General features: G+C 43.6%; 1 protein-coding gene across 4 annotated transcripts in view; it reads left to right on the forward strand.

The window, feature by feature from the left end:
• Positions 1-16,592, forward strand: part of tasor2 (transcription activation suppressor family member 2) — an 81,803-nt gene that overhangs the window by 43,946 nt on the left and 21,265 nt on the right. Inside the window, exons 15-18 of one of the 4 annotated variants that reach the window (XM_034176147.1) lie at positions 1,268-1,991; positions 2,167-2,629; positions 9,685-11,440; positions 11,477-14,262. In XM_034176147.1, the coding sequence (XP_034032038.1) occupies positions 1,268-1,991; positions 2,167-2,629; positions 9,685-11,440; positions 11,477-14,262 (5,729 nt within the window). Of the gene's footprint in view, positions 1-1,267; positions 1,992-2,166; positions 2,630-9,684; positions 14,263-16,592 lie in introns of all 4 variants that reach the window. The other 3 variants (XM_034176149.1, XM_034176150.1, XM_034176146.1) reach the window with 3 other exon arrangements.

Here is a 16,592-nt window from a genome sequence, read left to right on the forward strand (position 1 = left end):
CTTTCATATCCCTCCACAAATTTTCTATGGGGTTGAGGTCTGGGGACTGGCTAGGCCACTCCAGGACCTTGAAATGCTTTTCACAGAGCCACTCCTTCGTTGAGCAGTCTGTTTGGGATCATTGCCATGCTGGAAGACCCAGCCACGTTGCATCTTCTGCTCTCACTGAAGGAAGGAGGTTTTGGCTTAAAATCTCATGATACATGGCCCCATTCATTCTTCCCTTAACACAGATCAGTTGTCCTGCCCCCTTTGCAGAAAAACAGCCCCAGAGCATGATGTTTCCACCCCCATGCTTCACAGTAGGTATGGTGTTCTTGGAATGCAACTCAACATTCTTCTTCCTCGAAACACGACTAGTTGAGTTTTTACCAAAATGTTCTATTTTGGTTTCATCTGACCACATGATATTCTCCCAGTCCTCTTCGGGATCATCCATATGCTCTCTGGCAAACTTCAGATGGGCCTGGTCTCGTACTGGCTTAAGAAGGGGGACATGCCTGGCACTGCATGATTTGAGTCGCTCTGCGTAGTGTGTAGCCTTTGTTACTTTGGTCCCAGCTCTCTGCAGGTCATTCATCAGGTCCCTCCGTGTAGTTCTGGGATTTTTGTTCACCGTTCTCATGATCATTTTGACCCCACAGATGACATCTTGTGTGGAGCTCCAGATCAAGGGAGATTATCAATGGTCTTGTATGTCTTCCATTTTCTTACAATTGCTCCCACAGTTAATTTATTCACACCAACCTGCTTGACTATTGTAGATTCACTCTTCCCAGTCTGGTGCAGGTCTACAATTTTCTTCCTGGTGTCCTTCGACAGCTCTTTGGTCTTGGCCATGGTTGAGTTTGGAGTCTGACTATTTGAGGCTGTGGACAGGTGTCTTTTATACAGATAACGAGTTCAAACAGGTGCCATTAATACAGGTAACAGGTAGAGGACAGAAGAGCTTCTTAAAGAAGAAGTTACAAGTCTGTGAGAGCCAGAAATCTTGCTTGTTTGTGCGTGACCAAATACTTATTTTCCACCACAATTTACAAATAAATTCTTTAAAAATCCTACAAAGTACTGTAGAGCCAATATGCTTCTCTCCCCCCCCCCCCCCACTTTTTCCGATTCATTTGAATGAATTGAGTGAATATTCACATTAATGCCTAATGAAGTCGCTAGTCAGTGCATGTTGGCAATAAGTTTGTAAATATAATGTTTAATCTCTTTGTCCATTTGCTACCTTTTCATGCATTGTTTTCTTGTTTTATTTTCACAGGGTGGCTGCATTTTCCCACATCAGTTTTTTTGAATGAAACAGACAAATTGAAAGCATGTATGAGTGAATTTTCAGTCAGAGAACAAAAGATTGCTGCTTGCACATCTACAGATGCTTTGAACCTACTTGCTGACTTGGCACTGGGTGCTACTGCAGAACAAGTTCCACAACAGCCACACCCTACACTTGAGAGAAAAGCTTCATCAAGTTTGGAAATATGTGGCCTTACTGAAGACCATTATAATACTGAACAAGAGTCAGTTCTTCATGATCTGCTCAGGCAACCTGCTGCTTCAGCTAGATCCAACCTACCTTTCGAGTCTTCTTTAACAAGGAGTGATTTGATTGAGTCTGTCTCAAAAGAACATAATTACTCATTGCTGCCATCATCCTCGCTACCATTAGGTGTGCCTGGAGTGGCTTCACAGGAGTCCCCTTTATTTTGTTCACCTAGACTGCAGTATCACCACCTGAAAAATTACAGTGATGTGGTCCAACTTGCTTCTGATGGCCTAGAAGACAGAAATGGACATAATAATAGGACTCCAGAATCCACTAAAAAGCACATGATGGGGAAGAGAAAGTTCCAGCACTCCCATGCCTTTCTAAACAAGGATGGATTCATCCAAGTTACAAGGCAGTGGAAAGAAAACTATGATTTTAATCTAGACAGCAAGTTTACAAATGACGCAAAGGATAAAACTATCATCCGAGCCTTGCATGGGTATGTACCTTTTGTTACTTAATTGTCCAAATATATGTGACAAGGAAACATAACTTACTAGTATTGCATCTATTTAGAGAATGTCATGCATGTAATAAAAGTGATATTTACATTGCATAAGCATCAGTTATTCAACAAGAAAAGCTATTAATTGCACATTTCACATCTTTAATAGCCCGTGGGATTTCACCATTCAAGACAGCAGGGAAGAGGTGCAACTTATCGTCCACATGTGGATTGGTCTGTTTTATAGTCGGACAACAGCTAGGTTCTTTCAGGTTGACGCAAATTTTAGATACCTCTGTTCGGAAGAAAGTGAATCTCTGGACACAATTAGTGGAATAGTACCTTCCCCAGCTGTTTCCGACCGAAAGACGACTACATCAACAACTTCGCTGAGTATAATTCAAGACTCTTCCTTTTCAAAAGCTTTGGACTTGAGCAAAAAAGATGCACTTGTCTTGAATGAAGGATCGACTATTTTGGACCTCTCATTGAGAAATGACAATGGATATATTAATACTTCGACTCCACAAGTTGATGGAAAAGAACCTACATTATCCTCAGCCACACCCAATGCATCAGTGGGACTAAATGAGAGAAGCACATCACATCTACATCAAGCCAAAAGTCATGAGGTATGATTTGACTTGTTCATATTTAAGGAAAGCTGTTGTGAATTGAATGATTTTCTTATGAAATTGATGTTAAAATCGAAAGCTAGTTCTTTTTTCACCACAGCAAAACAGTTGTTTCGATCTCACCCTGTACTCTGCGTCTTCCTCTGTTAAACCAACCACCTACATGTCCTCCCTCACCATATCCATGATCCTCTTTAGCCTCTCTCATCTCCTCCTGCTGTTGGCTTCATCCTCAGCATCCTCCTCCCTATACAGTGGTATGTAAAAGTTTGGGCACCCTTGATGATTTCCATGATTTTCCTTTATAAATCATTGGTTGTTTGGATCAGCAGTTTCAGTTAAATATATCATATAGCAGATGAGCACACTGATATTTGAGAAGTGAAATGAAGTTTCTAGTATTTACAGAAAGTGTGCAATAATTATTTAAACAAAATTAGGCACGTGCATAAATTTGGGCACCCTTTTAATTTTATTGATTTGAATACATTTAGCACTAATTGCTGAAACACAAAATTAGTTTGGTAAGCTCATTGACCCTTGACCTCCTTACACAGGTGAATCCAATCATGAGAAAGGGTATTTTAGGTGGCCATTTGCAAATGTTTCTCCTCTTTGCATCTGTTCTAAAGAGTGCCATCATGGGAGCCTTTAAACAACTCTCAAATGACCCGAAAACAGATTCTTCAACATCATGGTTTAGGGGAAGGATACAAAAAGCTATCTCAGAGATTGCAGCTGTCAGTTTCCACTGTGAGGAAATGGAAGACCACAGGCACAGTACTAGTTAAGGCCCGAGGTGGCAGGCCAAGAAAAATCTCAGATAAGCTGAAGTAAAGGATGGTGAGAACAGTCATAGTCAACCCACAGACCTGCTCCAAAGACGTACAACATGATCTTGCTGCAGATAGTGTCTCTGTGCATCGTTCAACTATACAGCGCACTTTGCACAAGGAAATGCTGTATGGGAGAGTAATGCAGAGGAAGCCTTTTCTGTTACATGTCACAAACAGAGTCGCTTGAGGTATGCTAAAGCACATTTGGATAAGCCAGCTTCATTTTGGAATAAAGTGCTGTGGACTGAGGAAACTAAAATTGAGTTATTTGGACATAACAAGGGGCGGAAAAAGAACACACCATTCCAAGAAGAACACTTGCTGCCTACAGTAAAATTTGGAGGTGGTTCCATCATGCTGTGGGGCTGTGTGGCCAGTGTAGGTACTGGGACTCTTGTTAAAGTTGAGGGTTACATGAATTCCAGTCAACATCAGCAGATTCTTGAGAACAATGTTCAAGAATCAGTGACAAAGTTGAAGTTGCGCCAGGGCAGGATCTTTCAACAAGACAATGATCCTAAACTCTGCTCAAAATCTACTAAGGCATTCATGCAGAGGAACAAGTGCAACGTTCTGGAATGGCCATCTCAGTCCCCAGACCTGATTATTATTGAAAATCTGTGGTGTGATTTTAAGCGGGGTGTCCATGCTTGGAAACCAACAATCCTGACTGAACTGGAAATGTTTTGAAAAGAAGAATGATCCAAAATACCTTTAACCAGAATCCACACTATATAGGAAGCGTTTAGAGGCTGCTATTTCTGCAAAAGGAGGATTTACTAAATATTGATTTTTTTTGTTGTTGGTTTTTTTTTTTCTGTCGGGGTGCCCAAATTTATGCACCTGCCTAATTTTGTTTAAATAATTATTGTACTGCTGCTGCACTGCTGCGGGCCGAGCAGCAGCACAGAGTACCCGACCTTCCTGGAGTCCCTGGGAGGGGTACTAGATAGCGCTTCAACTGGGGACTCCATTGTTCTCCTGGGGGATTTCAACGCCCACGTGGGCGGCGACAGTGAGACCTGGAGGGGGGTGATCGGGAAGCACGGCCTCCCCGATCTGAACCCGAGTGGTGTTCAGTTGTTAGACTTCTGTGCTAGTCACAGTTTGTCCATCACGAACACCATGTTCGAGCACAAGGGTGTCCATAAGTGCACGTGGCACCAGGACACCCTGAGCCGGAAGTCGATGATCGATTTTGTAGTTGTATCATCTACCTTCGGCCACGTGTCTCGGACACTCGAGTGAAGAGAGGGGCAGAGCTGTCGACCGATCACTTCCTGGTGGCGAGTTGGATCCGCTGGGAGGGGAGGAAGCCGGTCAGACCTGACAGGCCCAAATATATCATGAGGGTCTGCTGGGAACGACTGGTGGAACCCTCTGTCAGCGAGGTCTTCAACTCCCACCTCCGGGAGAGCTTCTCCCAGATCCCGAGGGAGGTTGGAGACATGGAGTCCGAGTGGACCGTGTTCTCCACCTCTATTGTCGATGCAGCCGCTCGTAGCTGTGGTCGCAAGGTCTCTGGTGCCTGTCACGGCGGCAATCCCCAAACCCGGTGGTGGACACCTGAAGTAAGGGATGCCGTCAAGCTGAAGAAGGAGTCCTACTTATCTTTGTTGGTAGGTGGGACCCCAGAGGTAGCTGACAGGTACCGGCAGGCCAAGCATGCCACAGCCCGTGTGGTCACAAAAGCAAAAACTCAGGTCTGGGAGGAGCTCGTGGAGGCTATGGAGGAGGACTATCGGTCGGCCTCGAGGAGATTCTGGCAAACCGTCCGACGCCTCGGGAGGCAGAAGCAGCTCTCCACCAGCACTGTTTACGGTGCGGGTGGGGAGCTGTTCACCCTGACTGGGGATGTTGTCGGGCGGTGGAAGGAGTACTTCGAGGATCTCCTCAATCCAATCGTCACATCTTCCGAAGAGGAAGCAGAGACTGGGGACTCGGAGGCGGACTCATCCATTACCCAGGCCGAAGTCACCGAGGTGGTTAGAAAGCGCCTCGGTGGCAAGGCTCCTGGGGTCGATGAAATCCGTCCTGAGTACCTTAAGTCTCTGGATGTTGTGGGACTGTCTTGCCTGACACGCCTCTGCAACATCGCGTGGCGATCGGGGACAGTGCCTCTGGATTGGCAGACTGGGGTGGTGGTCCCTCTGTTTAAGAAGGGGGACCGGGTGTGTTCCAACTATAGGGGGATCACACTCCTCAGCCTCCCCGGTAAGGTCTATTCCAGAGTACTGGAGAGGAGAATTAGACCGATGGTCAAACCTCGGATTCAGGAGGAGCAGTGTGGTTTTCGTCCTGGTCGCGGCACACTGGACCAGCTCTACACGCTCCATCGGGTGCTCGAGGGTTCATGGGAGTTCGCCCAACCAGTCCACATGTGTTTTGTGGATCTGGAGAAGGCGTTCAACCGTGTCCCTCTGGGCACCCTGTGGGGAGTACTCTGGGAGTACGTGGTCTGGGGTACTTTGCTAAGGGCTATCCGGTCCCTGTACGACCGCAACAGGAGCTTGGTTCGCATTGCCGGTAGTAAGTCAAACCTGTTTCCAGTGCACATTGGCCTCCGCCAGGGCTGCCCTTTGTCACCAGTTCTGTTCATTATTTTTATGGACAGAATTTCTAGGCGCAGCCAGGGTGTAGAGGGGGTCTGGTTTGGGAACCACAGAATCTCGTCTCTGCTGTTTGCGGACGATGTGGTTCTGTTGGCTTCGTCAAATCAGGACCTTCAGCGTGCACTGGGGCGGTTTGCCTCCGAGTGTGAAGCGTCCGGGATGAAAATCACCTCTAAATCCGAGGTCATGGTTCTCGACCGGAAAAAGGTGCTTTGCCCTCTTCAGGTCGGTGGAGTGTCCTTGCCTCAAGTGGAGGAGTTTAAGTATCTCGGGGTCTTGTTCACGAATGAGGGACGGATGGAGCGTGAGATCGATAGACGGATCGGTGCAGCATCTGCAGTGATGCGGTCGTGGTGAAGAGAGAGCTGAGTAGGGGGGCAAAGCTCTCGATTTACTGATCGATCTACGTTCCGATCCTCACCTATGGTCATGAGATTTGGCTCATGCCCGAAAGAACGAGGTCGCGAGTACAAGCGGCCGACATGAGTTTCCTCCGCAGGGTGGCTGGGCGCTCCCTTAGAGATAGGGTGAGGAGCTCGGTCACTCGGGAGGAGCTCGGAGTCAAGCCGCTGCTCCTCCACGTCGAAAGGAGTCAGTTGAGGTGGCTCGTGCATCTTTTCTGGATGCCCCCTGGACGCCTCGCTGGAGAGGTGTTCCGGGCACGTCCCATTGGGAGGAGGCCCCGAGGAAGACCCAGGACACGCTGGAGGGACTACATCTCTCGACTGGCTTGGGAACGCCTTGGGGTTCCCCCGGAGGAGCTGGGGGAGGTGTGTGTGGATCGGGAGGTCTGGGCGGTTTTGCTTGAGCTGCTGCCCTCGCGACCCGACTCCGGATAAAGCGGAAGAAAATGGATGGATGGATGGATAATTATTGTACATTTTCTGTAAATACTAGAAACTTCATTTCACTTCTCAAATATCTGTGTGTTCGTTTGCTATATGATATATTTAACTGAAATTGCTGATCTAAACAACCAATGATTTATAAAGGAAAATCATGGAAATCATCAGGGGGGCCTAAACGTTTGCATACCACTGGGTCCCTCCTTTGCACATGTCCAAACCATCTCAATATCACCTCTCTGACTTTGTCTCCACACCATCCCACCTGAGCCATCCTGCTGATATGTTCATTCCTAATCCTGTCCATCCTCATCACCCCCAACAAGCTCTGCCTCCTGTCTTTTTGTTAGTGCCACTATCTCTAAGATGTACAACATAGCTGCTCTAACTACTGTCTTGTAGAATTTCCCCTTCATTCTTGCAGATATTCTTCGGGCATAAATCACTCCTGCCACCTTTTTCCACCCATTCCACTAGTAGTGGGCGATAGAAACGATATGCAATATAAACGATACAAAGTTGGCCTATGATAGAGATTTTAACTTTATTGCATTATCATGGTAATGCATGTTAACAGACTGAAGGCGGCAGCAATGCAACAATGAGGATGCCGGCTGCCATTAAATCAATCAATCAATCAAACTTTATTTGTATAGCCCTTTACAACAGTGACTACTGAACCAAAGTGCTTCACATCAATGCATAAAATCAACAACAAATGGACAACCACAATAAAACTATGTACTAAATGCAACTCTGAACAAATAGGTTTTTAGTTTAGCTTTGAACAGAGATAGAGTACTTATCGAGTGCAACTCAGTGGGCAATGAGTTCCAAAGTCTAGGCCCAGCCACCGCAAATGATCGGTCTCCCCACTGTTTGCTCTTGGTCCTGGGGACCTCCAACTGGTGTTGACTGGAGGACCGCAAAGTTCTTGTTGGTGTGTGTGCAGCTAACAGCTCGCACAGGTAAGAAAGTGTAAGTCCTTGTATAGCTTTAAAAACAAACAAAAGTTTAAAATGCCATAGAAGGAGAAGAATATTGACGACACAACCCGCGGAAGTTAGAGCCACGAGCTTCAACGCATAATCATCATTTTGATTAAACATGTCTGAAAGTGAAATGGAGGAACTGGTGACAAATACCGGTGCAACATCCATTATTTCGACTTGGTTCAGATTTAAGCCGCCGATGAGCAGCAGCAAACTCTGTAGAGTGTGTGGGGCAACAGTTCCAGAGTTACGGTCTGATGGGTACCCCCATCTGATCAGTCCCTCTGCCTTCACTGCATATGCATCATGTTGAAACCAATTATCGCCTCGTTCCTGCTCAAAACTAACTTTACAATGATTTAAGAGGGTTTTTCTTTGTCGTCTGATGGTTAATAATCTCATTATTCCCTTTGATCGATTTAGGTGTAGAGTATCAGAGTCAGACACGTCAGGTTTCATTAATCTCGGGTGTTTTTTGGACTTTCTGTAATTTATTATGAAATAATGCTGAATTTATGTGGAAATGATGTACAAAAGCTTCAGAGATCTGTTGCTGAGATAGATGATGACTGTAGTGTAGCTTTAAGATGAAACGAGGTGATAATTAATTAATCGCTGGTGACGCTCCGAAATGACGCATGCGCAGTGAAGGCAGGGGTACTCATCAGACAGGGGGACCGATCAGACTGCAACACTAGCTACGAGAGGCAACACAAGAAACCTACAGAGGAACAGACGGATCATACTTGTATTGCCTGCTTGATAAGAGGGATTCAATAAAATGCGGTGGTTTTTATATGGTGTGTGGTTTTATTTTTTCTTAAATACATCCATGTCCTTATTAATATCAGGCATTTTTCCACACCTTTTACAGGACAGCGATGGTAGCTCAGTGATAAAAGTTTATGACTGGCAATCAGAGCTTTTGGAAAGTGCAGGTTCGAATCCCTTGGGTGGCATGTATTTATTTTTTTATTTTCACAGCAGCTGCGCGATGTGGTTACACATGCTGCAGCTGTTTGCACTGTGTTCCCGCATGCATGAAACAGTCATAGGGGCTTCGTGCACGCCTGCACGTCGACTCAAAGTTTTCATGGTTCACTTATACAACCTGTTCTGCCGTGATTCACTCTGATTTGTACTTAGTCGTACTATGTGTGAAGGGGCCTTGAGCTGTGACTATACAAGACAGAATTTTATAAACTGCATCATCCAGTAGAAAATGTTGATTGAGTAGAGTTTATCCAATCTCTTTTTGTCCACTGATCATGAGTCCTACAACATTGATTGACCAAATACCAAGTTCTCAAAGCCAACATCTTAAAATGTTTGTTTTTATGTTCACGGTTTAATATGGCTGTATGCTTTTTCATAAATAACAAATTAATCACATTACTAAAAAATGAATAACCAAAGTAAAAAAAAATAAAAAAATAAAATCACATTTATACTAATGATTTGATTGATGCAACTCTAGGTTGCTATAATTTCTTGCATTATAGTGAAGTTGACACACATGGCCAGTTGCTATTCAACTTAATGGAACTCACAGTGGTGGATGCCTTTGTAATTGTCATTTACATTAGCCTTTTTGTGACAACAACAACAACAGTAAAACTCAAAAATCATTGCAACATAAAAATTATTTTTAAAAACTACAAAAACAAATGCCAACACAGTTTTCACCACATGAAACGCGTATTTTTGTGCATTCTTTGTGAGGCATATGTGAAATTATAATATGAATTCTGTTTCTGTTTTGTCCAGTGTTATGGAGACTTGGCGCACATCACAAATCTCAAGGACATGAATGTTGACACCAGAAGCACCTGTCAAGATAAGAGCATTTGTCCCTCTCAAAACAATGGCTATTTGGAAGATAGTGATGAGTTATCTTTTAGAGACCATGGAACATCCTTCCCCACACACAAATGGAAGAAAAGGGAACAGATTCTGTCAGAAAATGTCATGTCTGCTTTGGGAAATGCCCACATAATACACGAACCCAACACTGATAGCACAGATGTCAGAGATTTTGAAAATCCTGCAACCACAGCAATTAATTTGGTGCAAAAACCTAAAACTGAGTCATCTGATGCCATAAAATACAAAGAGGTAGATTCCAACAATGAAACAGATAATGGGGTCCAGGCAGATGTGGAGAACTGTAAACTGATGGAACAACCTGACCAAGCAGACTGCCATACACTGTTGAAGACAAGTGATGATTCTACAAATAAAGAATCAGTGATGGTCTATAGTGAAAAAACTTTGGAAACTGACGAGAGATCTAAAACAGACTCTCTGGGCCAGCCTAAAAAGCGCAAAAAGGATTTCACCATAGCGTTTGATGAAGACAGTTTTGTTCCACCTGTGGATACTGGCAGCAGTTTGAGTACACAACAGCTGCCTACAAATGATCACCATGATCCAAATAAAAACTTTATTACAGAGAGTGATCCACATACAATTATGGATGAACACCCTTATCATGCAGAGAGTGGACAAGATGCCTGTGGTGACATGCAGCTGAGTGTGGAATGCACAAATGACAATGCATCAACAGTTAAACATACCATTTCAGAAAAAGTGGAACATGCAACATCGCACCAAGAGCCTATTCATTTTAAATTTGTAAAAAAGGTAAATATCAAAACCTATAAGGTAAAATGCAAGAAGGCAGCATTATCAGTGAGTCATGAAAACCCAAGGTCGTTGGTCAGATCTAGTGCAAATGTTGCACAGTCAAAACCTAGAACTAAGTTATCTGAAGCCATAGCATGCAAAGGGATAGATTCCAACAATGAAGCAGATAACCAGCTCCACATAGATCTCGAAAACTGTAAAGTGATAGAACAAACAAACCAAGTAGGCTGTCATATAGTGTTGGAGACAAGTGATGATGCTAAAATTGAAGAATCAGTGATGGTCTGCAATGAAAAACCTGTGGAAACTGACACTCTGTTATCTAAGAAGGGATCTAAAGCAAACTCTCCTGGGCACCTTAAAAAGCTTAAGAAGGATTTCATCATAGCATATGAAGAGGACAGTTTTGTTCCACCACTCGATACTGGTAACAGTTTGAGTAAGCAACGGCTGCTTACAGGTGAACGCCATGATCCAAATAAGAGCTTCATTACAGAGAGTGATCCACATACAACTTTGGATCAGCACCCTTGTCAAGCAGAGAGTGGAAAAGATGCCTGCAGTGACTTGCAGCTAAGCGTGGAATGCACAGATGACAATGCATCAACAGAAAAAGTGAAACATGCAACATCACACCAAGTGCCTATTGGTAGTGAATTTGTAAATGAACTAAATATCAAAACCTATGAGGCAAACTGCAATAAGACAACATTATCAATGAGTCATGAGAACACAAGGTCTTTAGTCAGGTCTTGTTCTAATAGCTCACAGTCAGAACCTAGATCCGAGTCATCTGAAGCCACAGCATGCAAAGGGGTAGATTCCAACAATGAACCAGATAATGGGCTCTGTGTAAATCTGGAAAAAGGTAAACTGAGAGAACAACCAAATCATGCAGGCTATCATACACTGTTCGAGACGAGTGATTATTCTACAAATAAAGAATCAGTGATGGTCTGCAATGAAAAACCTATGGAAACTCTCAGTCTGTTACCTAAGGAAGGACCTAAAGTAGACTCTCTGGACCAGCCTAAAAAACACAAAAAGGATTTCACCATAGCATTTGAAGAGGACAATATTGTTCCACCTGTGGATACTAGCAGCAGTTTGAGTAAGCAACAGCTGCCTGCAAGTGATCACCATGATTCAAATAAGAAGAACCTCTTCACAGAGAGTGATCCCTATACAACTTTGAATGAGCACCCTTGTCAACCAGACAGTGGGAATGATGCCTACAATGACTTGCCGCTGAGCATGGATTGCACAAATGATAATACATCAACAGATAAACATACCATTTCAGAAAAAGTGCTACATGCACCATCACACAGGGAGCCTATTCATAATGAATTTGTAAGTGAGCTAAATTATATTTATTTATTAAAGAGGGCAGTTGGCAGGAAGGCAGCATTGTTGAGGCAGGAGAACACTGGTTCTTCATGTGCAAGCGTTTCACAGTCAGCCAGTAGTGATGAAAGAGAAAGCCCCAGCGTGGCTGCTAAAAAATACATTGTGCTAAGTAGTGGGGATGAAGATCAGGATGCTAAATTACATGAGGTAGAGAAACACTCATCTAAAAGAGAACAGTCTGAAGACCATTTCCAATGCAGCGTTTCAAAAAAGTGCAAATATGAAGATACTTCAACAAAAGAAACAAATGCAGAAAATGACAGAACTGAAGGACTGGAAAAGATTGATAACAGGGTGATAATACCATTTATTGGGATGGAAGCCTCTGAAAATGATCTAATTTACCCACAGGTCCCATGCTTACAAGACAAGTTTAAAGAATATGCTCACAACCAGCAAGAAATACCATTTATCTGTGAAACTACGAGTAACGAGTGTAGCCTTCCCACAGATATAGACAGTGCATCTCAAGCATGTCATGAAAACACAGAAGAGCTTTTTGCTAAGATGCCATTTCTTGATGCACATGAAGACAAACATTTCTGCAGTGTAAGTGAGCCTGACACCAGATGCCCTACACCAACTATGGATGAGAAACCATTTGAAGGTACACCTTACTCGGACACATATGGTAGTATCTCTTCTCATAGTTGTCATGAAAATGGCAAAAATAGACATAAAGATCCAATCAGAAGTTCATTATCTGGGGAAGATGTTATGGCTCTTGCTCAAAAACACTGTCCGACATCTACATTTGATGGTGATCCCCATCTTGATCCAGACCATGTAGTCAGAACTCAAAGAGTTTTAAGATGTCTACATGACTACTTGTCCACGACCACCCACATTGATACACTCACTCCGAAAGAAACAGCTGACAGAAACTTCTTTTCTGATCAAGACCCTGACCCCAACAGAAAATGCATAACCACCAGTTCAGGCTCAAGCCACATCTTCGATAACTCCAGCAAAAAGGAACTGCATGATGTGAAGCAAGGGGTTGTGTCAGCATCAGCCATGGAACACGAGCATACTCTGTCGTCATCATCATCATCATCACTTCACCAACTCAAATCATGTTTCAAAGATAATTTTAAGGAAGTACTCCAAACTAAGTTACAATTCGTGGAAGCGGGTCCATCTGTTGGTCAACAGTATTCCAAAACAAAAGACAAATCGCAGGGCACTTTCATCGGCCACAGTTGTCACGCAGTCTCTCCTATAGAGTGTTTACAAGCTGTCACTCCAAATATCGACTGCAATGGATGTAAAAAAAACTCACAGAGTAGTTTAAGTCACAAACTTCTTTCATACAGTCAGCGACCCGTCTTGGCTGTGAAACCATCCAAAAGTAAAGAAAGGCAAGCCAACATTTCATCCATCAACAATAAAGCTTCACCTGCAACTTTCTCCAAGAACATCTTTGAATCTGTCAAACCCCCCCCAGACACTGGCAGTACACACATGCCTTGTTCAGCTGAGAACATTTGGCAAAAAACTGAAGAGACGCTTGAGCTGAGCGAGAATGACTACTTGGATCTAGAATCAACACCACCTTTGGATTATAACACTTTTATTCTGGGATGTCAAAGCTCACTGAAATGCACAGTTGATAACTCCAGCAGGAAAAGGTCGCTTTCTTTTCTTGAGAAAATGTCACGAAGGTGCCTGCAACATGACATGACTGAATCTTCTATGAACCAGGAAACCCTTATCTTCTCGGAACAAATGAAACAACTTTTGAAAAGGAGTAAGCGGGGTTCCAGCTGTAATCACAACAGAGATGATAAATCAAAGTTGTCCTGCTATAGTCCCCTAAGTGTACACATTTCCTGTCAAGAGGACCAGCAAGATTTGGCACACATGGACGATCTCCCAATGTCTCTGCGTCATAAAGTTAATGTAGATTTGTCTAAGGGGAAATGTCTGTCCAACGCTACAGAGGAAAATCTGACTTTACATACTCCACAGTTGTCTTGCAGAATGGAGAAGCCAGTGAAATCCATTGACATTTCTGGTATCACGGCAGAATATGCCAGCATATATGCAGATATGATGAACATTATTTCTGCTGGAAAAGCTCTCCCATCCAAAAATAAAACCCTGCAAAAGGAAAGGAATCACCCACTGGCTGGTCCAAGTCATCAGATCACGTTCAGTGAACAAACAAAAATGGAAATGCATGACAGTATTCTCAGTCTCAATTCAGCTGTGAAGCAGTTCTCCAAAGCAAAGCACAGATTCTACATATATGCCACGTCAGAGGATGCCTTCTTTGAGGAGACCAAGGTAAGATTAATTAACGTTATATATTTTATTGCCTCAAAATATGTGCAGTATTTATAAGTGTAATCGTCAGTACAGTAAATAGTTGTGTTTTTATAGGTGTGCTGCATTACAAACTGACTAAATTAATGTTCAGAGACATGCTTGAACCCTCGTGCGCATGCGTGAGTTTTTCCACGCCTGTCGGTGACGTCATTCACCTGTGAGCACTCCTTGTGGGAGGAGTCGTCCAGCCCCTCGTCGGAATTCCTTTGTCTGAGAAGTTGCTGAGAGACTGGCGCGTTGTTTGATCAAAATTTTTTATAAACCTGTGAGACACATCGAAGTGGACACGGTTCGAAAAATTAAGCTGGTTTTCAGTGAAAACTTTAACGGCTGATGAGAGATTTTGAGGTGATTCTGTCGCTTTAAGGACTTCCCACGGTGCGAGACGTCGCTCAGCGCTCTCAGCCACCGTCGTCAGCCTGTTCAAGCTGAAAACCTCCACATTTCAGGCTCTATTGATCCAGGACGTCGTGAGAGAACAGAGAAGTTTCAGAAGAAGTCGGTTTCAGCATTTTATCCGGATATTCCACTGTTAAAGGAGATTTTTTTAATGAAAGACGTGCGGCGGCACAGGAAAAACACCTCCGTGTTGATAACCATTTGTAAAATCCAGGCGGCTTTTGATGGCTTTCAGTGGAGTGAGTATATGAGAAATTGTTTAACAGCAGGACATGTTCCAACTTGTCCTTAAGGCTTCCAACGGAGGTGTTTTTCCTGTGGCGGAGCGTCGCGTCGGCTCGCAGCCGACCCGTCCGCACGTCTTTCATTAAAAAAATCTCCTTTAACAGTGGAATATCCGGATAAAATGCTGAAACCGACTTCTTCTGAAACTTCTCTGTTCTCTCACGACGTCCTGGATCAATAGAGCCTGAAATGTGGAGGTTTTCAGCTTGAAACAGGCTGACGACGGCGCCTGAGAGCGCTGCACGACGTCTCGCACCGTGGGAAGTCCTTAAAGCGACAGAATCACCTCAAAATCTCTCATCAGCCGTTAAAATTTTCACTGAAAACCAGCTTAATTTTTTTAACCGTGTCCACTTCGATGTGTCTCACAGGTTTATAAAAAATTTTGATCAAACAAAGCGCCAGTCTCTCAGTAACTTCTCAGACAAAGGAATTCCGACGAGGGGCTGGACGACTCCTCCCACAAGGAGTGCTCACAGGCGAATGACGTCACCGACAGGCGTGGAAAAACTCACGCATGCGCACGAGGGTTCAAGCATGTCTGACGTAAAAACATATGAATGAAATCCATATAGTTTTTGAAAAAAATAAAAAGGACCGTTACTTTGACAGCCCTCGTATGTCACATGACATGGATTATTTGTCCCATTTGTGTTGCATTGCCTTGAGAGTGCAACTTGGTTCCATTTAGAGTGCAAAATTGGTTCCATACATTTAGTACACACGTGTGTGCCCATACACATGCATGCCCCCCCTCCCCACACACACACGCACACACCACACACAACAAGCGTGCGCACACAAAGCAGATCCACTGCACTGTAGGCTGTTAGCAGGAAGTTAGAATGAAAAGCTGCATTAATTTCTGTTTTGTGTGTGTGTGTGTGTGTTTTCCTGCATTGAGGAAGTACACAATCTTTTTTGGGGGGGTTCAACAAGTGTGTCCTTTTTGTGTGAGCTTGACACAAGCTCACACAAAAGCGGATAGCGACACAAGCGATGACGATTTAATTGCGCTAATGGTGCTCGTTCCTCAGTCCAGCCAAAAATCACATCAGCTTTTCATCTAACAGCTCTTCATGCATCCAGATGGCTTACAGCAGAGTGGATTTGTTTTGTGTGTGTGTGCGCATGCGCGTCATTGTGTGTGTGTGTTACAAGAAGTCTTGTTTTTTTTGTTTGTTTGTTTGTTTGGGGGTTTTTTTGTTTGTTTTTTGGAAGTACGAAGTCATTGTACAGCATCACCAGACTACACATCACAATTTGGACTCCTATTTAAACTTTGTGTTAGACTTTTGCAGCAGTGGAACACCAAAATGCAAGTCCCTTTTCTGTTGTTTATAAATTAATAAAATATCAAATGACAAGGATCTGTTTTAGCCGTTACATTCGGTGAAAGCTGGAACAAACCATTGAACTCATAAACATTCATTATTTGTATATTAATGGCATTTATAGTAGATTCCAATTGTGTGAAGAATTAAAATATCCATCAAAGCTCATTTGTCCATCTTCTGGCAATGTATTAGGCCCGATCTTGACTATCTACTGTCAGGTCCATAAGTAGTGGAGTAGTGAAGCAATTTTTGTGGTTTGTGCCTCTG

This window comes from Thalassophryne amazonica, chromosome 8 (assembly GCF_902500255.1).
Source record: "Thalassophryne amazonica chromosome 8, fThaAma1.1, whole genome shotgun sequence".
Lineage (NCBI taxonomy): Eukaryota > Metazoa > Chordata > Actinopteri > Batrachoidiformes > Batrachoididae > Thalassophryne > Thalassophryne amazonica.